This window comes from Momordica charantia (assembly GCF_013281855.1).
Source record: "Momordica charantia cultivar OHB3-1 chromosome 4 unlocalized genomic scaffold, Mcharantia_2.0 BLBB01000004.1, whole genome shotgun sequence".
In the NCBI taxonomy this organism is placed as follows: Eukaryota; Viridiplantae; Streptophyta; class Magnoliopsida; order Cucurbitales; family Cucurbitaceae; genus Momordica; species Momordica charantia.
In genome coordinates this window covers 1,138,700-1,161,801 of record NW_028275162.1, presented here as the reverse complement: position 1 = coordinate 1,161,801, position 23,102 = coordinate 1,138,700, and the positions used below count along the sequence as shown (strand labels likewise).

The window sequence follows — 23,102 nt, the reverse complement described above, 5'->3', positions numbered from 1 at the left end:
ATAATACGTTTTTATAAAATATATATTTAAAAATATTTGTTTTTTCCAATTGTCCATGACTCGTGATTTGAATAATCTATAAGAATATTTGAAAAGGTTCCCAATTGAAGAGCCATTGGACAATATAACTTAAATCTGTTATTACGTAAATAAATTTTGGTTAAGTTATAATTTTTACCTTTTAAATTTTAGAGTTGGATAGATATTTAAAAGTTTTCTGATAGGTTGCTAACTTTTTTTTAGTACTAACATGTATGGTCGGAAATCAAACTTACAACCTCTTAATTGAAGATATATGTCAATCATCGTTGAGTTATGCTCGTTTTGACTTATAAGTTCCTAACTTGATTGTGTCTATTTTGACTTTAAACTTTCATTAGGTGTCTAATATGTTAGTGTCATTAATTTAACTTTTACACCATCAAGTATGTATCTATACAAAATAAGCTCGTCATATCATCTTTAAATAACACAATTAGCATATACTTATGCATTAAGTTCATGGACCTATTAAATATTTCTTAAACTGTTGGAACTAGACAGTCAAAATTTAAGGACAACACATATGAGGTAGCATATCCAAGTATGAAATATATATAATTAAAACAACAATTTAACCATACATCAAACTTTTTATGAAAAATTTATAATTATTCAACTTTTATGAAAAAGTAATTGAGAATTTCCAATACGTAAAAGCCAAACTCGAGAATTTTAAATGATAGAGACTATTTAGTATAATTTAGTTTTTTTTTTTTTTTAAATATGGAATAGTATGAGTTTAGGGAAATGAAAGTGACGCGCAGGAAAGTGGCGCGTGGAGGTGTTTAATGTGAATAATGAAGAAGCTTTAACCGTTGCGGAGAGGGTAAGGCGGAACGCTAGTGTTTACTTACTATGGGCTATCACGTGGTCGGTCGACTGTGACTTATGGGCTCTTTGTCAGAACCCGCTAAGGCCCACCACGCCCTTACAAAAAAAATAAAAACTTCCAATTTTTTACGTCATTCTTTTTTCCAATTTAAAACGGATTTTTCTTTTTCAATAATGTGTTTATTTGCAAAATAACGTTGATTTAAAACGTTTTAAATAAATAATACGTAATTTTAAACTATTTTAAAAAATAATGCATCCAAAAATTTATCGACTACTTGATCGTCTCTACCATGCCATTTTGAACGTATGAATTTTTTAAAAAACTATTTTCAAAATATGCTATCATCCATTTAAAATATTTTAAATCAGTATTATTTTATAAATAAGTTTGGAAAAAGATATTATTTAAAAAAATCAAGATCAGACAAATATTTTTACTGCATTTTAAAAATAGAAATCAGCATTTTTCAACCAAAAAGAAACATATATATATATATTTATATATTTAATGAAATCAATCAGTACTTTTCAGTAATTTGGGTGAACTTTTTTAATAATTTGAAATTAATGAACTGGATTATTTTGTTTATGGGTATTGCATTCCAGAAATATGGTTTTTGAATTTTACCTCTCTTTTGGTCAAAAAGTGACTGATTTTGTGGGAGTAAAAGAAAAATTAACAATATTCCAATTTCCAGCTTGTCACGTGTCCTTTTTATTTTTAATTTTTTTGGGTGAGAGAGAATAAAGATGAAAATAGCAAGACTTTCTGGTAACGGGCGAAGATTGGGGAGTTTTTGTCATTTGGTTATCCAGCTGGTGAAAAAAGTGGCTTTACTAAAACTAAAAAAAAAAAAAAAAAGGTTAAAAAAATTAATTAATTAACAAAAAGGACTTTTCAGAAAAGGAATTGGAGAAATTGGCTTGGGGGACTTTTTCTTTACTTTTTATCGTCGCCCTATCGCTTCACTTCCTTTGTTACCGAATCTACCTAAAGTGAAATTACATAAAATTCCCTACTTTTTCCATATTTTTTCAATAGGACTTGTGATACTCAAGCTATTTTATTAACATTGGGATGAAAATCATAAGCAACTATTTTTATGTGGTAGATGGGAATTTAAATAAATAGTATATGTAATATTTGTGATAATTTGTTAATATTTTCATTTTTTTTCAATTGTTGGCGGATTGCATATTTGATAATATTCGCTGTTTTTCTTTTTAATTATTTTAATACGGTCTCCAGATTTAAACATATAATACTGGAAATAAAATAATGGTAATTTATTTATTGTTTCAAACATTAAATGGATAAAATAAAAAAAACAAATAAATGAACTAAAATGGTAAATTAAAGAACAAAATAAATTACTTTGGAAAATAAATGGTAAAATAAGAAAATAAAAAATTTCTCCTATAGCCCATCTTATATATTGGGAGAGGAATGATCGAGAACAGCCATGTGTCACAAGGGGAAGAGAACCGGAGCCAACGGTTTTGGTTCCTAAGGTCGGAATAACCAGAAGAAGCAATTCGGAGGGAAGCCATAGTCGGCCTTCTGACCGTATAAGTGAGCGACTAGTGGTTAGGTGTACTTGCCTCTTGTTTGATCAAGAAAATGATCAAGTCTAGAGAGCCCGACTCGGACTGAAGACTACTCGAAGGATGAGCTGGAAGAGTGACCTGCAAAACATAAGATACTCTGATACTAAAGTAGCTGGCCGAACTAAACTCGTGAGAGAATTTAGTATTTGCATACATTGAAATGAAGTGAATGAGTCTATTTATAAGCAACTTCTCCAACAATCTTCCCGATGGCGTCTCAACGGCTCTTTAAGTTTGCGACTGAGCCGATGAGAAGTTAGGTAGTTCATCTTAATAGATGAGAATGAGCCTTGAAGAAGTTTGATCAGCTCGGCCACGCAAGACGTCGGCTCGGCCACATACATGGAACCAAGGTACTGAAACTTCAAGATTATTGATGAGGGCCACGTGTACTTTTCACTACCCAACCAACATACACCACGTGTGAGGTGAGAATCACTTACAACACCTCTAGCGATCCATGGTTCGATACACCTACTCCCCAACTACTTGTCAGACAACTAAGTATTCATAAACCTATAAATGAGGGATCGCACCCTAGGAACATGTATTGTTCTCTAGCTTGACTTTCATTTAAGTCATACCTAAAATTGACATGGACGTCAGATCCCTTGTGCAGGTATCTTGCGCCTAACACTTATATCGAGCTACTCGAATCGGTCGACTTTCGAATTGATTTAGTCGGACTATGTATCATTTCGTTGAAAAAATGCGTTTAGGTTACTATTACTGTTTTATATTATTATTATTGACAAAGAGTTGAATTTTGTATGATACAATGATACTTAATATCTATTATTATTATTATTATTATATATTTATAGAAGTCATGTTCTTGCTCGATCTAGCATCGAGGAAAGTTGAGACTTTTTGGTGAATAATGTTGGGCAGAAGTTGGACCTTTAGAATCAGTTTAAAATCTTCCTTAATAACTTTTATATAATATCTTACAAATTACCATTAATGTAAGCAGTTAAAGGATTATCCTATAAAATAACTTATTTGCAAAATGTAAAATACGATCTTGAAACTAATTTGCATAAGTATTTCTTTCCTTCCTTTAGGAAAAAAAGATATTTCTCTTTCGACTTGACAGGAGGTAATTTTTACGACGTACAAACTTATTACAAGAAAGGTTGTTAGGTTTGAATAACAATAAAATATTTGTTCTTCAATTGATGGAAAAGTGGCTATATAATATCTTGACCTACCACACCAATTTCTAGTCAAGCCAACAAAGTTTGGCACTTGGGCAGAATAATTTGAACAACATAGAAGTTATTTAATTTGCCACATATACTAAGACTAAAGTTTGAGGACATCTTCAATCCCATAAAATAAAAAGTTGGACATTTCTAGACATGGAACACATCTTCACATTTCCCTTTTAAATTTTGTCCTATGCAACTAAGATGTGATATTTCATCACACTGTTAAGGATGATTTTTGGTGATATTTTAGCCATTTGGCTTTACTATCCAGATGACTTGATCAAAGTTATTTGCACTAATTATTTACTTGAACTAATTAAGGGTTTTGAGTTAACATAATTTCTACCCGTTAAATTATTAAGCATGTGTCTAAATGATTGGAGCAAATGAAATCAAAGACGTTTCAGTTTTTAAAATATAGGAAGCAAGCTAGTTTAAAAGGAAAAATGTGAATATTTCCCAGACAAGAAAATAGGTCTAGTTTGATGTTGCTCTGTGAAAATTAGTATAATCTCGAGATAAATCACGAGGATATTCTGAAGTGTTTGCATGACCTGGAAAAAGGAAAACTACATTCAAACATTCAAGTCAATAATTTTCAAAGTTGCCTCAAGACGAACTATCAATCACGTTCGTACCTGAATATGAAATATAAGTCATCATATATATACTAACAGTAGGTTAGACACAATTGGGGGTTACTTTTTTCACATCGTCGAAAATTACGGTGTACGCTATACCACTATGGTGTCAACTATGTAGTTGACGGAAGTCATCCCCTCAACATTCTCAAGCAGACTTTGGTAGTTACCGAAGTCATGGATGAGGTCTGAGGTGATGAATCTCGTCCTTTCGAGATTCACTCACCTAGGTACGTAGAGGGTCATCTTCTCAGTTTTTTATTTCTTTTCTTTCATTTTTATTTTAACATGGTACTTATATTATTTTACCTAAAAGAAAATTGGCATTGATAACGCATAAGCACAAAAGTTTCCTCAACCAAACAAAAAGGGAAAAAATTGAAAGATGATTTGATAACAAAAGTTATATAGGTTTGGATAAGGTTTGGTATGATGATTCTAAAAGATTAAGACATTTTGGATAATCATAGAACAATTCTAGTCAGCAACTTTCATGGGTGACTGAGGTTGCCACATCCCATACATAACACGAATTGAACCTTAAAACTATGTTTTCTTTCTTCATCTTCTGACCCCACTCTCAGTCAAAAACTTGGACCTTCTTCCAACATGTCTCAATTGAGTCACCTCATTACAATCTTGTACGTTTACTCGTAAAAGTACGCCTCATTTTTTCAATTTCGTTTTTTAGGGTCATATTTGAAGATTTTTCGAACAAATCACACTTGAAAGTGAATAACGATGATGACTTTAACATGTCATTTTTTAATCTGTCATTTTAAAATATACACTTTTACTTTTTATTTTAAGAATATATACAACTTTACTCTTACTTGATCTAAAAAGACAATCTAAAAATCTACTTTGTAAGGTAATTATTGTAAGAACGTATCATATTTCACCCAACTACAGGGAAAAAAACCTACTTAGTCCGATATTGTCACAGGTCATTAAATGACGTAACCTACCCTTTTAAAATGATGGAGACAAAATTGAAGTTTTTATAATAATGAAGATAAAATAAAAAGATGATGTAAACCTTTATGACCAAATATATATTACCCCACAGAAGGAGGGTGAGTATTCAAATGGAGGCTAAGACAGGTCTCTCTCAAGATTATAAAAATAAATGATTGGGACTTATAAACTTTGATGCTCAAGTACAATAAAGGGGTCAAGTGTATCGAGGCAATTCGATTGGAAAATTCACCCCTAACAAATTCAATAGTATGTGAAGTAGAGATTCAAACCGATAATCGACTCGCGTTGGCATTGATGATGGTTGATAACGGCATTAAGCATCAAAGCCAATAATTACGATAAGATGCTTTCGCCCTCACTGTTGGCGCCTAATACTAATAATTATGATAAGATGCTTTCGCCCTCACTGTTGGCGCCTAATACTAATATAATAGGAGAATAGTTGGACACACCATTAACATTAAGGCTACATGGTAGGACCACCAAGAGATCTCTCTGTGAAACAACCCTCAAATATTAGTCATAGATAAAAGTTTATAGATATATTATAAATTTGAAATAAAAAAAATAGTCTATTTTTAGGTACTATTTTTTACATTTCAATTTTCTTATCAAAATCAATCCAACTCTAATTTATTTTTATATTAAAAAGGAAAAAGAGAGAACATGAGATATAGAATTTAGACCAGTTTTATAAACATTATGATCTTTTGATTTTTGATTTTTTATTTTTTTGTGGTTATTTCAGTTAGATATGTTTAGATCCCAAATTTCAAAAAAAAGAAAAAACCCCCTTCGTCAGTGTTCTTATTTTTATTGGACCAAGCCCAAACTGAAGCCCACTTCGAATTTGGGCCGTAAATATCCGTCAGCGAGCCCAGTGAGCCATTGGTATGGCGTCTCAATCAATCCGTGGCTGAAAACGCCTACCAACCAACGCTCTTCAACTGTCCCGACGCCATCGAATTTCCGGGAAGGCTTTCTCCGACATCGCCGGTCTCCACGATGAAGACCCCTTGCCAAAGCCTTGTTCGAATCCTCGAATCCTTCGGCAGATCCTTCTCTTCTTCCTCTTCCTCTACCTCCGCCTCTGCTACCTCCTCCCAATTCCCACGGACTTTGGCTGCTCTCCGCGAACGACTTGCGGCGGAGTCGCCTTCACTTTCCGACTTCGTTGGCCTGCAATCCACTGATTCGTATTCTGTGGAGGTGGGTACGAAGAAGAAGCCCCTTCCTAAACCTAAATGGATGAAGGAATCGGTACCCGGTGGCGAGAAGTACGTTCAAATCAAGAAGAAGCTCCGGGAATTGAAGCTTCATACGGTCTGTGAGGAGGCCAAGTGCCCTAACTTGGGGGAATGCTGGTCTGGTGGGGAAACCGGCACTGCCACCGCTACTATTATGATTCTTGGTGACACTTGTACCCGGGGTTGCAGGCTAGTAATTCGATTTATTGATTCGGTTTCGTGCTGTTTAGTCAATTTATTATATGTGTTTCATGATTGGAGAGTGATAATTCTGGTTTTTGTACTGTGCACCATTGCGTACTTAACGACCAAAATGTTCCTTTAGCAGTTTCATCCGACCGAACACTTTTCAACTTTGAAACCATTTATAAAGTAAATTAGTGGGGAGCGTTAATGGATTTAGAACAAATTGTTTATGTTATAGTAATGACCGTCTTAATTACTTACATTTCATGTCAGTGCATCAGAAGTTATATTGATTCCATTGCTATTTTGGGATTGTTTGAACTCCAGGTTTTGTAACGTGAAGACGTCACGAACTCCACCTCCACCAGATCCAAATGAGCCTAAAAATGTTGCTGAGGCAATAGCATCATGGGGTTTGGATTACGTGGTTATCACTAGTGTTGATCGCGATGATTTACCAGATCAAGGGAGTGGTCATTTTGCAGAGACAGTGCAGACACTAAAGGTGTTGAAGCCAAATATGCTGATTGAGGCACTGGGTACTAATTCCCTAGTTTTCCTTACTTATGACAGAGTCATGTTTATTTTTCATTTAAGGATTCTTGGTATGACACTTGATTTTAAAGAGAGGTATTCTATCTGGTTCTGATCCAACTTAGAAATTTAGAGAAAGCTACTTATTTTGCCCTGTATTAATGCAGTCTCAAAAATCAGCATCATATGACTGTGCTCATTTGCCCTTGGTTACTTTTCTCCTGTATAATTTAATTTGTTCTTTGATGTTGCTTGAATTATTGATTCTGCAGTTCCTGATTTTCGAGGAGACATTGGCTGTGTAGAGAAAGTGGCAAAGTCAGGCCTTGACGTCTTTGCTCATAATATAGAGACAGTTGAAGAGCTTCAGGGAGCTGTTAGGGATCATCGTGCTAATTTTAAGCAATCATTAGATGTTCTAGCTATGGCCAAAGACTTTGCACCTTCTGGAACACTTACAAAAACTTCCATTATGTTAGGCTGTGGGGAAAAACCAGATCAGGTTGTGCAAACAATGGAGAAGGTGAGAGCAGCTGGAGTTGATGTGATGACATTTGGTCAATACATGAGACCTTCAAAGCGCCACATGCCTGTATCTGAATACATTACTCCCGAGGCTTTTGAGAAGTATCAAAATCTTGGCATGAAAATGGTATTCTCTCTTTCTTGTATTCATACAACTTGATTGTGTGTATTGTTTACTTTGTTCCGCAAGTGATTGGTTAATCAAGTCTTAAGGCTATCGGAAATTCTATTATTAGTATTCTATCATTTTATTCATCATTCTTTTATGCTGATAAGTCATAACCATGCTTTCTAAACTAGGATAGCTGGGGAATAATTTTCTTTCCCATTCCTTATACCTTCCATCCATTGCATTTCTACCATTGTACTTTTACCTCTTCTATTGTTCAAAATTTTCAACAGAGTCGATGTTTTACCTTTTAGGACATATAATTACTTCATGTTGAATTGCATAACCTTCATTTGCCAATGTCTCCAGTTACGTGTTACTTGTCATGTCTTGGGGTGCAACAATTATCTGAAAATCCATTTTGTGTTTGGTTGCAACAGGGTTTTCGGTATGTGGCATCTGGCCCAATGGTTAGGTCCTCATACAAAGCAGGAGAATTTTATATCAAATCAATGATTGAATCAGATCGGGCAGCTTCTAATTCACAGCCTACCCAGTCTTGATTATTGTATTATTGGTTATCTGTCCCCAAACTTCCCTACATAATTAACCACATTTCATTTAGTTCGAAATGTTGGAAAAATGGACTTATGATTAGACGGGTTTGTCTAGTCATCTCTCATATTTTTTGCTCCTTATTCGCTGCAGATGTATATCATTCACTGTAGCTATTAATTTTTCTTTACTCGTTATATAATAATATCTGCATTCTGTATTTCTACCCTTCTTCCTGTTCTTGCTGTTGAACATTAGGGTATTTTTGTTCTTGTAATGTTGAAATTGGACTTGTATTTGGTTACTTATTTGTATAGGTTTATGCCATTTTGCCTGTTCCTACAACAGCCTCAGTCATTGGATTCTAGTGCAGAAGCGAGTTCAACTGCTTACGAGTCAACATAAAGTCAGGTAATTTTCTCTACTCAACCAGAGATAAGGTTGGGAAAAGATATAAAGTGCCCTGTATCTGTATGAGTGGTAATATTTTTTTTTGACAGAAGTACGTTAAAAAGGAACGTGAAGTGATCAACATGAAACATCTTTTTAGGGTACTCTCCAGTCTCCCCTGTCTGATTTATAACTTAAACCAATCCCATGCCCTGTATTAAACACGCCAATGACAGTATCTTCTTCCCCAGTACTGGGCGTTGAGCCATTTCACTGCCAGCTCTGCCACTGCTCCACTCTCTCCCTCCCTCTGTTTCTATAGTGTCTCGCCCGGAAGGCTTTCCCACCCATTCAGTACCCTAAACCGTTAAATTCAAATTTTCAAATTGTAATATCTCACTCCATTGAGCCTCCATCTCCATTTTCTACATTTACCACTCTCATGGGTTGTTGCTTTAGCAGAGCCTTGCACGGAGGTCGGCCTCGTGTCCCGGACGAAAATCCGGGACCGTTCGACACCCATGTAGGAAACGTCTCCGGCAACGGGACCCCGGAAGAAGAAACTGTTAAAGAGGTCCTCTCAGAGACGCCCATTGCCAGGCCATGCAGCGTACAGGTACAACAAACAGAGCAAAACAACAAAACTCCTGAGATGAAAGTAAAATCCTTGCCAAGTCCAATGGATGGTTTGCCCAGCAAAGCGGAGGAAGGGGTAGTTTCAGTTTCAGTTTCAGTTTCAGAAACATCTCAGGTTACAGAATGGTGTAGCAATATGAGCGAGAGCGTTTCAATGGCCACCACCATTTCGGAGCAGAGAGAAGGCGACGAAGCATCGAGCAAACAGAGTAGAGAAATTGGTCGGAGTACGAAACCAAAGATTCGCAGAAAGCGTCCATACGCCGGCGACCCGTCGTGGCGGAGAGAACAGAGAGAGAAATGTCCGACCAAGAGTGCTGAAGTTTTACCGGAGAAGAAATCTCGTGTCACTCGCAGGTACACGCAGGGGACGGAATCAAGAAAGGCGAGGACCAGGAAGCTTAACGAGCAACAATCCGGAGTCAGCCATGTCCGGCGTTCGAGGTCGCCGGCTACTCGAACAGCCAGAGGAATGAGTAAGTTCCAGGGGAACATGAAAAGCAGTGCCATGACTCCCATGAAAGTGACTGCACAAGCTGGGGACCAGCAAGAGGCAGCGACCGCCGAGAAAAGAGACGAAGGAACGGCGGAGAAGCCGCCGGACGGTACAATTCAGCCCCCAAATGAATCAATAGAAAACCCACTTGTCTCACTTGAATGTTTCATCTTTCTGTAGATTTTAGAACTGTTTAGTGATGGGATCTGTAGATTTTAGAACTGTTTAGTGATGGGTTGGTGTTGGTGTTGGTCCGTTGGTTGTGTCTAATTTCTGGAAATGTGTTGCATACAAGACTTGGTTAGTTACTGTAGTTGTTTGATTTCTTGTCGTTTGCTTGGACTGCATTTCTTGTAAATGGTAACCAAACCTGGTGGTTGTTTTGACTCTAAAAACAGTAACCCAGTACAGCAGGAGAAGGACAATACAAAACCAAAATTACCGTACCCCCACGACTGAATAAAATTTCATTTCTCGTTGGTTTCGAGATTCCAACTTGTCTGGGGATCTGAAATTCAAATGGTCCTCCAACTTCAAGTTGGCATCTTTCTTTTATTGTTTTGGGGAAAAGTGAAATCTTTTTCGTTTCCCCTTCTTTTTTCTTTGTTTGTATTGAATATGCATGGAATAGAGGTTAGTCTTCCCTGGTGGGACTGACTCTGGAACGTTTCTCCTTTCTTTTTCTCTTTGTGCTGCATTGTGGACTGTGCTGTCCCGAGCACTCCGGACAAAGGGGTCAACAAAAGTAGCGCAGAGCCCAAGGAGAATTCGCACGAAGATTGCTGTTAATATTTTGAGCCCATCTCTGTGGATCTGCCTGTTTATGCCAAAAGAGGAACTAAAACTGCAACGCAATTCTCTTGCCAGAATGATCATCATCCCGTTATAGTTTTTCGTCTTTCTCTGTGATAGTAATGGCATTATATAGGATCATGCGGTATTGAAAGCTTTAAATGATCATCCTCTGTTCTTTTTCTTATTTGTGTTTTGGATGCTGATGTTTACTTCTTTTCCCAGTTGGCGGTTGAATTAGTTCAATAATTACTGAGTTGTAAACTTTGATGTCAGTGAAAGAGGCATGGGATTCATTGTGAACATAACAATCAGGGTACTAATCATGGATTACAGGAGCTGACCCAGCTTGCAACAATCATTCATTTTCATCCTCTCTTTAATTTGGTGGGGTCTGGAGAAGGCCCCAAATCCACATCATCAAATATAACCTACAAGGCTCTACAATAATATTGCAAGTTAGAGACTGAAGTTTGATGTGACTTTCACCATGTTCTCAACTTTAGAATGTCAAGTTGCAAGTCAGAATGAGACCCGTGTTCTATAATGGTGTTATTTTTCAGGTCAACTGGTGTTGGAGCTTGAGGATGGACTGATGCTACTGATGCTCAATTTATGTTGGTGGACAGGCTTCAAAATGGGCTCCCGAGGACAAGGTGCAGGAGCAGGGTGAGCTATGTAGGTAGGAACTTCCTCACCGGGCATCAATACCGATACTCCCCGGGCGTAAACTGTCATCTACAGAAATCAAGAAAAATAAAATTGAATCAGTAAATTCCAATGAAAGAGAAGGAAGTTAAAATTTGCTCCAATTTTGCTCTTCTAATGATCGTTAAAAGCATCTCTAAAAAAAGGTATAATACATTATAGGAATCACCTAGCTAATATTATCATGGTTCTGAGATTGCTGCATGGATTCAGTAGAAATGATGCAATAGAAGTCCTAGTCCAGAAAATGATTAAGCATGTTTGACAGACGCAATAAAGAAGGTTGTTTTGGTTGATTGTTGCTACAAGTTCTCATGCATGACATTTCAATATCATATTGAGAGAGAAAGAGAGAGATTTTAATAACTTGAAAACTGTAGAGCCACAGTTGAATGGAATTATAAATTTGATTAAAAGATAGATGAATCAAAACCTCACTCCAAGAGAACAATTAATGCCTGTCTGAACTTTTGTTCCCTTTTTCTTTTGCCTTTTTTCCCCATATGAGGAGAAAGAAAAGCCACATGATCAAACATGATGATCACTAAAAGCAAATGTCCTCAAACAACAAAGAAAAAACTCATAATAATGATCACCATTCTGATTTTCAGTTGAAAATAGCTGGCCTATGAGCAAAAAGGAGGACAACTTTATCATACTTGAGATGCAAGAATAGGACACAAACTAGTGGATGTAGATTCTGAGTGATCCAGTACCTCCTATTTCAATACCCTTCCACTCTGCTAGTATATTTTCCAACACAATAAAATTGAAAATATCACTCAAATCTTTAACTACCCTCCCCCTACCAAACTGAGCTGTATATGCTGGTATGGTACGAGTATACCATATCATATAGAATGTAGGGAAGATATTGGAAATGGTGACAGCTGAGACTTTGAGAAAGCTACAAATACTTCAAAATATGTGCACATTTCTATATTGTAATCAAAAAGGGAAACATATCATGTGATTGTGTTTCTAATTAACTTGCTACTGCACCTAAGCCTTATGAACAGTTGTGCTACACCTTTCTTGATATGAACAGTGCATTTAATGGTGTAGGAACAAATTTTCCACGAAGCTTGTTAAATCGAGGTGACTTTTGAATAATCTGTTTTCATTTAAAATGTCATCTGGCACAGCTTCACAAGCAACTAATGCTTAAAATATGGAGAGCAGGTTGACACATTTTAAAGCCTTGTGGAGTTTTGCCTATGGAACTTTATTCTGGTTGGATTGCTATGACAATTGAGACAAAAACACATGCTACATACATGCTGTGGACCCACTATCCTTAAAAATTAGAATGAGAGAAACTATTGCATTAATGTTAGCAAACAGAGGTAATGTAGGGAAAAAAATTCATAGGAGAACTGCTTGGAAATAGTTTAAACATTATTAATTGACACCTAAGTTTTGGGTTTGCACAGTGAGAGATAAAACTCTGGTCATGATCTTATCACCTTGCCAAAATAACTCTTGTAGCAACTTAAAGGAAGAAGTTGATCTGAAAGTCTAAAGCTCAGAGAACATGGCATGGGATTTAAATATTCAAAAGGGTGGTAAAAGATCATGAAGTTGTAATGTTGCAAGATAATGGAGAACATGATTTCTCCAGAGTCTTAAAAGTTAAAAACAGCTCCATGCTTAGATGTGAAATACTACAAAACAATTTATAATTAGTTAGACCAATAATGCAGCCCACTAGAGAAGCTATAACTTGTAACAATCAATGCCATTCTTGAAGATAATGAAATCATTTTCACAAAGAAGTGGGCTTCAGGCTCAGCTTACCCTCAAGGCTCAAATCAGCTAAAAAAATGCTCAAAAAACTGTTCAGAATTTTGAAAGCAGAGACTGTAATTTGACAAACCAAAGAAAAAAAATGCAGTTGCAGAGAAGAGAAGACAAAAACCTTAGGAGATGGGTAACGGGGCTTTCCGTCGAACACCATCTGGGCTTCAAGATCGGAAGGCGGCCGGCCGATGGCCGGCGGCGACCTGGGTCTGAGAAACCTCTCAAAGATCGCCATGACAAGGAACATAGAGATGAGAATGGCCGTGGCCACGAACCCAAACGACACCGCATTGACCGAATCATCAAAACGGGTCCAGTACTCCTCTCTTTCTGGGTTTAACGGGGACACCGCCGGAAGCGCAGGGGCTATGGCGCCCCATTTCTGCTCACCGCCCATTCAATTTCAAACCAAACCAAACCCCACCTGATTAATTACTAATAACCCACGCCCTGTTTCTCCTCTGCTGCTGGAACTTGCTAATAATAGTAAAGGGCCATGGTTGCAGAGAAGGGGTTTTAGAGAGAGGAATTGGGTGTGGAAAAAGGAGGTGGAGGGAGAGAAAGGAGATGGCTAATATGATTACAACAAGACTGATGAATCAAACCCCATGTGCCAATGAAATAATCAGAGAAAGAAAGAAAGAAGAATTCGAGAGTGGGAGTGGGGATTTTGCAGAAGAGAAAATCGGTTGCAGTTGCAGGCTTTATTTGCGAAATGCGAGTGTGTGTCTCAATTGCTTTTAACGTTACTTTCAAAAAGAAAACAAAATACTTTTTGTTGGGCTGAGTGATAATTCTTTATAAAAAAAAAAAAGGAAGAAAATAGATTTTTGAATATATGTATACATTCAGAGTTGTGTTTATGTTAATGAAATGCAGAGAATGTTTAGATATAATATGATCATGGGTTGATATTTTATTCTTTTGTTATGTGAAGATGAGATATAAATGAGTATAATTGAATCAAGAGGAAAATAAAATATGGGAATTGATTGGAAATGTCATGCTTAATTGATTGCATTGAGAATTGAACTTATTTCTTTATCTATTTATAATAATGGAGTCTCACTTAAGAATTAAGATGTTGATTATAATCTTTTAAGTCTGGTATAAGCAATAATGTTGACATTTGACTCTCCCTCCCTCTCTCAATTTGCTGCCAAATAGGTAGTTATGATGAGGTTTAATAATCATTATAAATTAAATCATTATGGATTAACTTAGTGGCTTTGAAACATGTGAAAATATTAAAGGGATTTTGACAAGATGAGTGACACCTATTTAATACATAAGTACAGACTAAATATATGTTATAGTATTCAATGTTTTTTACTTTCAATATTAATATAGTTCAGCAGTAATTGACATATATTATTTTAAATTAGAGATTCAATTCTCCATATGTCCATATTATTGTACTAAAAAATTTGTTGTTTAAGAATTTTCAATTTAGCTATCCATGTTACAACTTTTTCAATTCCATTATTTTCAAATGTAAATGCTAAAAGTAATAGATAATAGGCTTATGTGATGTGTGAATTGACATATTTTTCATTTTTGTTAAGAGATCAATTCTTTTTCTTGTAGATTATTATCAACTTTAATATAAAAAGAAGAGATAATTGAATATATGTTAAAATATAAGGAATTAAATTAAAACATTTTAATCGATGGGTACTAAATTGAAAAAAACAATCAAATTTAAGGATTAAACTAGACAACGCCTTTGTCATTTTACAGGACTAATAAAGTATTACTTAAATTTATAGGCATAATTGTAGTATTTTGGTTGATTTGAATCTAGCGGAAGTGATTAAAGATATTTATTATCATCTTTAAAATTGAATTTTCACCCCATAATTATTGAATTAAAAGAAAAAAAAATGTAATATTTTGAAACCTGATCTCGAATCCAACCCACCAAAAAGGTGTTAATCTAATTTTAATTCAACCATAACTCCACAAGGCCATATATATATTTATTTATATTGGGATCTGGTGGGGTAAATGGCACGTGCTACCAAACACGTGTCAGTGCAGAAATTTATTTGTAGTTTCAGTAGATGCGGTCTTTCACTCGTCAACTTATACTTACCCTCTTCAGCTTTCAGCCTTTCACGTGCCCTCTGCGTACGACATGTCGAAAGCCACCGTACCCCACTCCCCAACCGGGACCACATCGCCAACGTGGATTACCATTCGCTACGTGTCACTCTGTCATTGGACAAACTGTAATGCTGCACGCGCCGAATCCCGAGAACCAGAACGTGGACGGTCGAGATTGTGGGACGCGGGTGGATAACGACCGTCGATATTTGACCGGGCTTTGGTGGTTGACTGTTTGGTTACAGTAATAATGATGCGCGGGTCGAGGATGGGTTGAGAAGTGGAGCAGGTGTGAGTCAGAAAAGTGGACCACGTGGAACGGTGGGCCCCGCTCTGAAAGTTTGGACTCACGTGAAACTACCAACTTTCTCTCTCTCTCACGCTTGTTTTGCCAAATTGGGCTTCATGTTACTCTCACATTCATAATTGGGCCCACTTTTCATCATCTTTTGGCCCATTTTTCTTAAATTAATACCTTTTTTAATATAGATTAACATTTAAATTTTGTTTCTCCAGAAAAAGAAAAATACAAAACTCTTACAATAGAAAAGTTACAGATTTGGTTCATTTGTACTTCTATATAAAATTTTCAACCAACTTTATTGGGCATTGGATAGAATTCTATAATAATAATATAAACTTTTATTTTATAGGAAAGTCATAAAAAGATATTACAACGATACAAAAATTTAACAAGTATTAACTTACTTAAAATTCGCCTCGCACAACCAAAAAGAGGGTAATAACCAAAACAGCCTCCTTGGAGAGACAATAATATTAATATATGTTTTTCTTTTCTCTCTAAAATTTTTCATATTCTCTTTTTTTTTCTCTAGGTTTTTTCTTATTTTGCTATTAATAGTAGGTGATTAATATTTTGGATAAAATTTAAAGTAGTTGCTATATTTGTGATTAATATTTGTGCCATTTGCCCATAGCCTTTTAAATATTGATAGAATCATCTGTGATTTATCTTTAAGTTTACCCTTTATTCAAATTTATAGTTTAATGTGATGAAATTAAAAATTTAATGATAAATATATGAGCACAAAGATAAATAATGTTTTTTTTTTTTAATGTTTTTATCTAGTCTCTTAGAATTACCACGCAGCAATGGCTGCAGAGCTCCTTTACGCCCTCCTCTTCTTTGGGCTCCATACTCCTCCACGCTTCATCATTCGCCGACGTGTCAAACACGTGGACAACCGACGTCATCCTAGACGGCTGATCTGGCATCCTCCGCCCAGCTAAGAAGTACAAGTCAGCTCCGGCCGCCGCCATTGTGACGAAATTCGTCGCCGACAGGGCCTCAAATCGAGATCCGTCGACTTCGCTCCAAATATGCTGGTTCCAATCATACGCTTCAATCTGCCCCTTCCAAGAGTTGAGGCAGTCGCCGGAGCTGAACAGCTTATCGTCGACCGCGACGATTTGATACGGGGGAACGTCCAGTTGCCACATTCCGATTATCAGATTCCACCTGGATTCTTCGCCGTCGTACACTTCAGCGGAACTCCTCTCCAAATTGCCGATGTAGTCGCTGTTTCCGGCGAATCCACCGATGACGTGGAATTTCCCCTGCCACGTCACTCCGACGCATTTGTGCCGGGCAGTGCTCATGTCCGGCAGCGATTGCCACTCGTCGAGCGCCGGATCGTACACTTCTGCAGAAGCCATCCCGGTGGCGGGGCACATCCGGTATTTCCCGCCGGCGACGTAAATCTTGCCGCCGATGACGGCACAGGCGAAGTCGAATCGAGGCACGCTGAGCGGCGCGCATTTGGACCACATGTTTTCTCGAACGTTGTACCGCAACACGTGTCGCCGGACTTCGAGTTCGCTTCTCGTTTCCCGGTGACTGGCCGGCGCCATCTTCTCGCAGAGGCGGCCGCCGATGACGTACAAGCACTCTCCGATCGACACCATGGAAAACCCTTTCAGGGCATGATTTTCCACAAGTCCAGGGATCGTAGTGACGCGACTCCACGAATTCTCTTGTGGGTCGTAACAATCAATCCAATTGGAGACGTTCGTGCCCTGTGAAGCATCTTTACCGCAGTAGGAGACACAGATCTTAAAATTGGCCGGTGGGTTTCCCGCCGGCGGCCGGGAAGGCGACGCCGAAGCAGTTGAAAGAGAACCCATATGGATAAAGCAAAAGATTTCGGTGATTAGAAGCTACTAGTGGGGGATTACTTGAAGTGATGGCGGGGGAATTGAACAACGAGGAACAATGGTGGATAAATAGCAGGAGACCAGTCGGATAATTCCAATGTCTGTAATTTGTTTTCATCGAAGTTAAGAGATTGGGTGAAAAAAGAGAGGTGGGGCAAAAGAAGGGATTCGTTCAACTGATGACAAAAACTAGGAAAATTTCTTGTTCATCCTTAGCGATACTGATATTGTTTTTTATTTTCTTTCCAAGCAAACAGATGTGGTCTGAGTAAACCAAGGAAGGATGTCTCATTGGCTAGTGAATTAAAAAACGTGACAATATTGACCTGTCCTTGTGGAAATATGAACACTGCCTGTTCCTCTATGTTCTAACACAATCGAAGACCAAATAAGAGGTAAGATACCTAAGATTAGTGCCAGAAATGGGAAAGAGACATCCATGTCAAAGCCAAGTAATAGGGCCATGACAATGTTTTTGGTCGCAATGTGTGGAAGAATTGGATTAGTGACTGCATTTGGAAAGGTTTACATGAAAGGTTCTTTATTTTGTTCAATCATTAGAAGAAACAAAACCCAGATACGGATAGGAGTCAGTACTACTTTTTTAACTACGATCTTAAACTCAAACCATGAAACAGGCCAAAGAATGATAATAACAAAATAAAACTTGTGATGGGCATTGTAAGGGTTTAAGAAACGATAAAAAATAAGTGTATAGCATGAGAGCAGGGAAGATTAATTTTGAATAAGTGTTCTGAACTTGACTCGTCTTTTGATACTACCCATCCGATCATATCCTATACCAATCTTACTATGCATCAGTTTAATGGCTAAATCAGCATCACCTGCCTTTCTCAAGCCATTGATGAGAACAGTACGGATTCTTCCCGGTATTTCCCTACCCCGATCCACGATCCCATCTGCCAATTTGCAGGCTTCCTTGATGCGTCCAGCTTTGCACAATGTGTTGATCATATCCTCAAATGCCGTCTCAGGAATGAGACCCATTGGTGCTAGATCGTCCAAGATTTTGCAAGCCCTGGCCACCTTGCCGCAAAGACAGAGCCCTATGGCAAGAGCTCTGAAAGAAGCTGCAGTTGGGGCAATTCCTTTGTCAATCATCGTATCCCATAGTTTTATGGCCTCTTCATTTCTATGTTCCTTGAACAGCCCATCGATAAGAATTGTGTATGTATAAACCGTCTGATCACAACCTTCATCTTCCATTCTCCCAAAGAGTGCTAAAGCTTGATCAATCTTCCCATCCTTGGCTAGAGCATCTATAAGGGCGTTATAACAATATGAATCTCGAGCACAACCCTTTCTGAACATTTCTTCAAACAGATTTTCTGCTTCTTCAATTCTCCCAGCCTTTCCAAGTCCATCAATTATACTGGCATAAAACATGGCATTGATTGCCACTCCTTTACTTCGGCAGAAATCAAAATATCCCATTGCATCCTCCAATCTACCGCTCTTGCACAATCCATTAACGACAACACTGTAAGTTACTTCATCAGGTTCAAGCCCTTCATTTTTCATCCTCTCAAAGAGCCTCATGGCCTCTCCCATGCACCCACTTTTCGAGTACGAATCAATCAAAGCCGTATAAATAGCAACATTTGCTCTAGAACCTTTCCGATTCATCTTCTCAAAAACAGCATAAGCTTCCATACATTTTCCTTGCTTACAGAGCCCACCGATGACCAAACTATAAGAATGAGAAGGAATTTCCACCCCTTTTTCTTCCATTTCAAGGTAAAGACTCAAACACGAATCAAAATCCCCTTCAGAATAGCATGCCTGGATCAATGTCATGTATGTAATCTTATCAGGTTTCACATTCTTCATTTCCATATCTCTAAATTTCTCCATTGCCTTCTGAGTTTTCCCAGCCCTGCAGTATCCTTTCATCATAATGTTATATGTCACAGTATCTGGCACAATTTTTCCACTATCCATAACCTCAAAAACCCTCTCAGCAGATTCAATAAACATGGAGCTCACCAATCCATTAACCAAGAAATTATAAGTAAACAAACTCGGTTCAATCCCATTTTCCTTCATTCGTCGCCATACCCACAGCAGTTCCTCAACAAGTCCAAGATTCCCAAAGCTTTTAATTAAAGAATTCGCCGCTGATAGACTCATCAACAAACCCTTATCCTTAAGTTCACGGAATAGCAACCGGATTCTGACCAAATCCGCCGAAAAAGTCAGGAGTTCAATCAAAGACACATAACATTCGAGCTTATGAACATATTTCTTCTGCTTACCCGTCCAATAGAAGAATCGCAGAGCAATTTCAGGCTTCTCGCGAAGCTCAACGGATTGTAAAACAAACGAAACGAAATTAGGCGATAACTTAATCAAAAAATTGCGACAAAAAGAATCTAAATTGGCTTCCATGTTCGGAGACCCATCTAGAAGATTCAAAATTTGGGCCACCCATGGAGATGGGTCTACGCCTTGGGAGCTTGAAACTACATCAGAGACATCCACAAAAGGTTCTATCCATTCGGGAGGCGGGAGAAGAGTGTTCGTGAACACACACCTGGAATTCGCGCCGAAAACGCAGGTGACATTGGACTCTGAATTCTCTGGAAATAATTTGCCATTGCGATACAAAGAACATGATTTGGGATCGACTAAATGAAGGGGACGGGAAGAGGAGTAAAAGAATGGAGGTCTGAGTAGGGTTCTTCTCATCGGGGCTTTGCGCTACTAGGCGCAGAAGGAGATTAAAATTAAGGACTTTAGTTTGTTGTTGTTATAAATTTACAAATAAATTTTATCATCGGTTGGTCCCATGGTCTAGTGGTCAGGACATTGGACTCTGAATCCAGCAACCCGAGTTCAAATCTCGGTGGGACCTTTTTTTTTTTCAATATTCTTTTCCCATTCAATTGTTTGTAGTTCAAAATTCACCATTTTTCCTTTTGTTACCGACGGTTTGAGGTCGCGAAATGGACGAAGGAAAGAAAACAATGAAGAGAAATGGCGGCAGAATATGTGTCAAAGGAGATTGCTCCTCTTTCTGGGTCGGCCAAGTAAGTTCTCTACGTCCATTACAAAGACAATCGAGAACTTTCTTCAATGAGCTGACCCCTTGTTAATGGGAATGATTCATTTGCCCGTCACATCATGGCTCGTGGGAAACGTTCTATTCACGAAACTTTTGGAAGGAAGCATTTCTGCAGATTAAATTTCGTCGGAATTGTCTGCAGAGGTCCAAAACAGGAGCGGGACACGACGGTCAGAGACGAATCTGTCATTGTTACGAAAGAGATTAATGGGTTTATAAAATCTTCATTTGTAATCTCTGATTGTTAGCTTTCCATGGCGGGAGTCAACAGCTTTGTCGCTCAAAGACTCCCTCCATACACGAAACCCGAAAAACCCTACTCGTTTCCAGTTCTTCATCCCGCCAAGAACATCAGGAAATACAACCCATCGGATAATTTGATCCTCTCGGTCGTGAAAAGAAGAAGATGGAGCGTTGGGTCGGTTAGTGAAGACCAAGAATTGGTTCGTTTGGAGGAGAATTATTCGGATGATCGAGAACAAGGCTTATCCATTGATGGGTCTGAGAAATTTGAGTCATATTCTTCCTCTACTTCTTCCTTCTCCGAAGAGAAAGGAGCAGATGAAGTGTTCAAGGGTTTCAGCGGCCGAGCTATTAATGCTACCATTGTTTTGGGATTTGGAACCTTGGTAGTCACTAAACTGCTCACAATTGACCACGAGCTATGGCATGTAAGTTTTCTTGCATGTTGCAACTTTATTAGCTCTTCATTTTGGCCATTTATTTTCTTTCCTCACTGCCTTTTCCTTCAGCCTATCAATTATATATTTGCGGGTTGCCAAGATTTTGTTTTCAATTATTTGTCCCCCAAGTATTAGAAATTTGTTCCTTGCTTAAATCATTCTCAGAATTGGTTCATGTACGGAATTCAACCTTGTTTACACTTTTTTCTGCTTGATTATGCTGTGTAATATGAAAGGGAAAACCTCCAATTTACTGGAGAGTTGAGATAGAATCTACTTTTTCCTGGGAAAATTCAGGTGAGAAAATGATGAACATAAATGCTTCATTGTTTTTGGACATTGGTGAAAAGCTGGAACTTTAGTCTATTTCTATCCAATCGATTTATGTGCAGAAGATATTTACTGTTTCTCAGGGATGGACCTTGTATGAGGTGCTAAGATATGCACCTGAGCACAATTGGACTGCCTATGAAGAAGCTCTCAAAACGAACCCAGTTTTAGCCAAAATGATGATAAGTGGAATCATCTATTTTCTTGGAGATTGGATTGCCCAAGTAAGTGACCGTAGATTGTTTTCGTAAGTCGTCTCGAATTCTATCTTAGTAACAACTTGTTCATGAACCTACAGTGTTATGAAGGAAAGCCTCTCTTTGAGTTCGACCGGGCACGCATGTTCAGATCAGGTCTTGTTGGGTTTTCGCTCCATGGATCCCTTTCTCATTACTACTACCAATTCTGCGAGGTGATAATTATGGTTCAGTTGTATTTCCTAGTCCAGTTTCTTCATTTCTATGTATATCTGAGACTCTTCCAAACACTTTTAGGTTCTCTTCCCGTTCAAGGGTTGGTGGGTGGTTCCCGTGAAAGTTGCGTTTGATCAAACTATCTGGTCGGCGGTGTGGAATAGCATCTACTACGTGGTTTTGGGAATTCTTCGTGCAGAATCCCCGACTAATGTTTATAGCGAACTAAAGTCGACTTTTTGGCCAATGCTTACAGTATGAAATTCTCTGAGCTTTGTCTGAAATCAATATTAGAGCTTGTTCCTTCCAATTGTTTTTTTAAGTCAGCATGTTCATGTTTGCAGCGTTTGTTTTGAATTGATACATATCCGTCGATTTTCATTCTCATATCGTAGTTTTTATATATTTAGAATCAGCTGGGAAACGCGGTAATGGTATAGTTTAATTCACAGGCAGGTTGGAAACTTTGGCCATTTGCTCATCTGATAACTTATGGTGTTATTCCTGTTGAGCAAAGGCTTCTATGGGTGGACTGTGTGGAGCTCATCTGGGTCACCATCCTCTCAACGTGAGTACGAGGGAACTGATGTTGCTATTTTAATACAATGAGGCTTAGAGTTTAACTTAGTTATTGTCATTGTAGTTATTCAAATGAGAAATCCGAAGAACGAATAACCGAGGCATCATCAGGAGAAAACAAAGTTTCATCGAGCAGTCATCCAGATAAGGCAAGTCATAATGGTTATGCTGAAACTATTGCTTTATTAAGAGTTTTACTTTAACACTGAACATATGAATGATGCAAACCTTGATTGTTCTTTCAGGACCAAACATGATGGAAGACCGAGTTAGCCAGGCAGAAAACAGATTCTAAATTTGCAAAATATCATTACAGTAGTTATTGTTTTATTCCTGAAACAGATCTGCTAAATCTCTGTTGGATTTTTGTTGTAGAAACTGCAACAATATGCACATACATATAAAGAGTACAATTTACTGCATTTCATTTTCCGAG

The 23,102-nt window shown here is 37.8% G+C and overlaps 6 protein-coding genes and 1 non-coding gene across 13 annotated transcripts; 4 read left to right on the top strand and 3 right to left on the bottom strand.

Moving 5' to 3' along the window:
* The first annotated feature begins 6,228 nt into the window (after window positions 1-6,228).
* On the top strand, window positions 6,229-9,463 carry LOC111016734 (lipoic acid synthase 1). 6 transcript variants are annotated; one of them, XR_015790288.1, is made up of 6 exons: window positions 6,229-6,753; window positions 7,078-7,289; window positions 7,557-7,936; window positions 8,791-8,884; window positions 8,974-9,024; window positions 9,326-9,455. XR_015790288.1 is itself a non-coding variant. In XM_088122825.1 (5 exons), the coding sequence occupies exons 1-4, from the start codon at window positions 6,323-6,325 to the stop codon at window positions 8,839-8,841; spliced, it is 1,074 nt and encodes a 357-aa protein (XP_087978951.1). In that variant the 5' UTR covers window positions 6,229-6,322; the 3' UTR covers window positions 8,842-8,884; window positions 9,326-9,463. The 6 variants fall into 6 exon arrangements, 4 of the variants coding, with proteins under 4 accessions (XP_087978951.1, XP_087978948.1, XP_087978949.1 ...); XR_015790287.1 differs by lacking the exon at window positions 9,326-9,455 and adding an exon at window positions 9,115-9,251; XM_088122825.1 differs by lacking the exon at window positions 8,974-9,024 and having other exon boundaries at window positions 9,326-9,463.
* On the top strand, window positions 9,306-10,308 carry LOC111016674 (uncharacterized). The gene has a single exon (XM_088122826.1). The coding sequence runs from the start codon at window positions 9,306-9,308 to the stop codon at window positions 10,173-10,175; it is 870 nt and encodes a 289-aa protein (XP_087978952.1). The 3' UTR covers window positions 10,176-10,308.
* A 751-nt stretch (window positions 10,309-11,059) lies between these two features.
* On the bottom strand, window positions 11,060-14,018 carry LOC111016735 (uncharacterized). Its single transcript, XM_022292231.2, has 2 exons — window positions 13,414-14,018; window positions 11,060-11,525 (listed from the first exon to the last, which is right to left on the bottom strand). The coding sequence occupies exons 1-2, from the start codon at window positions 13,690-13,692 to the stop codon at window positions 11,352-11,354; spliced, it is 453 nt and encodes a 150-aa protein (XP_022147923.1). The 5' UTR covers window positions 13,693-14,018; the 3' UTR covers window positions 11,060-11,351.
* Window positions 14,019-16,348: 2,330 nt separating this feature from the next.
* On the bottom strand, window positions 16,349-18,088 carry LOC148211622 (F-box/kelch-repeat protein At1g16250-like). Its single transcript, XM_088122411.1, has one exon. It carries the CDS (start codon window positions 17,544-17,546, stop codon window positions 16,488-16,490), a length of 1,059 nt encoding a protein of 352 aa, XP_087978537.1. The 5' UTR covers window positions 17,547-18,088; the 3' UTR covers window positions 16,349-16,487.
* Window positions 18,089-18,229: 141 nt separating this feature from the next.
* Window positions 18,230-20,310, bottom strand: LOC111016800 (Pentatricopeptide repeat (PPR-like) superfamily protein). The gene has a single exon (XM_022292322.2). It carries the CDS (start codon window positions 20,283-20,285, stop codon window positions 18,312-18,314), a length of 1,974 nt encoding a protein of 657 aa, XP_022148014.1. The 5' UTR covers window positions 20,286-20,310; the 3' UTR covers window positions 18,230-18,311.
* Window positions 20,311-20,379: 69 nt separating this feature from the next.
* TRNAQ-CUG (transfer RNA glutamine (anticodon CUG)) lies at window positions 20,380-20,451 on the top strand. Its single transcript has one exon. It is a non-coding gene; the product is annotated as a tRNA-Gln (tRNA).
* An 81-nt stretch (window positions 20,452-20,532) lies between these two features.
* Window positions 20,533-23,088, top strand: LOC111016678 (uncharacterized). 2 transcript variants are annotated; one of them, XM_022292143.2, is made up of 7 exons: window positions 20,537-21,332; window positions 21,758-21,898; window positions 21,973-22,086; window positions 22,169-22,342; window positions 22,540-22,655; window positions 22,731-22,815; window positions 22,912-23,088. In XM_022292143.2, the coding sequence occupies exons 1-7, from the start codon at window positions 20,916-20,918 to the stop codon at window positions 22,921-22,923; spliced, it is 1,059 nt and encodes a 352-aa protein (XP_022147835.1). In that variant the 5' UTR covers window positions 20,537-20,915; the 3' UTR covers window positions 22,924-23,088. The 2 variants fall into 2 exon arrangements, with proteins under 2 accessions (XP_087978536.1, XP_022147835.1); XM_088122410.1 differs by lacking the exons at window positions 22,731-22,815; window positions 22,912-23,088 and having other exon boundaries at window positions 20,533-21,332; window positions 22,498-22,639.
* The last annotated feature ends 14 nt before the right edge of the window (window positions 23,089-23,102 follow it).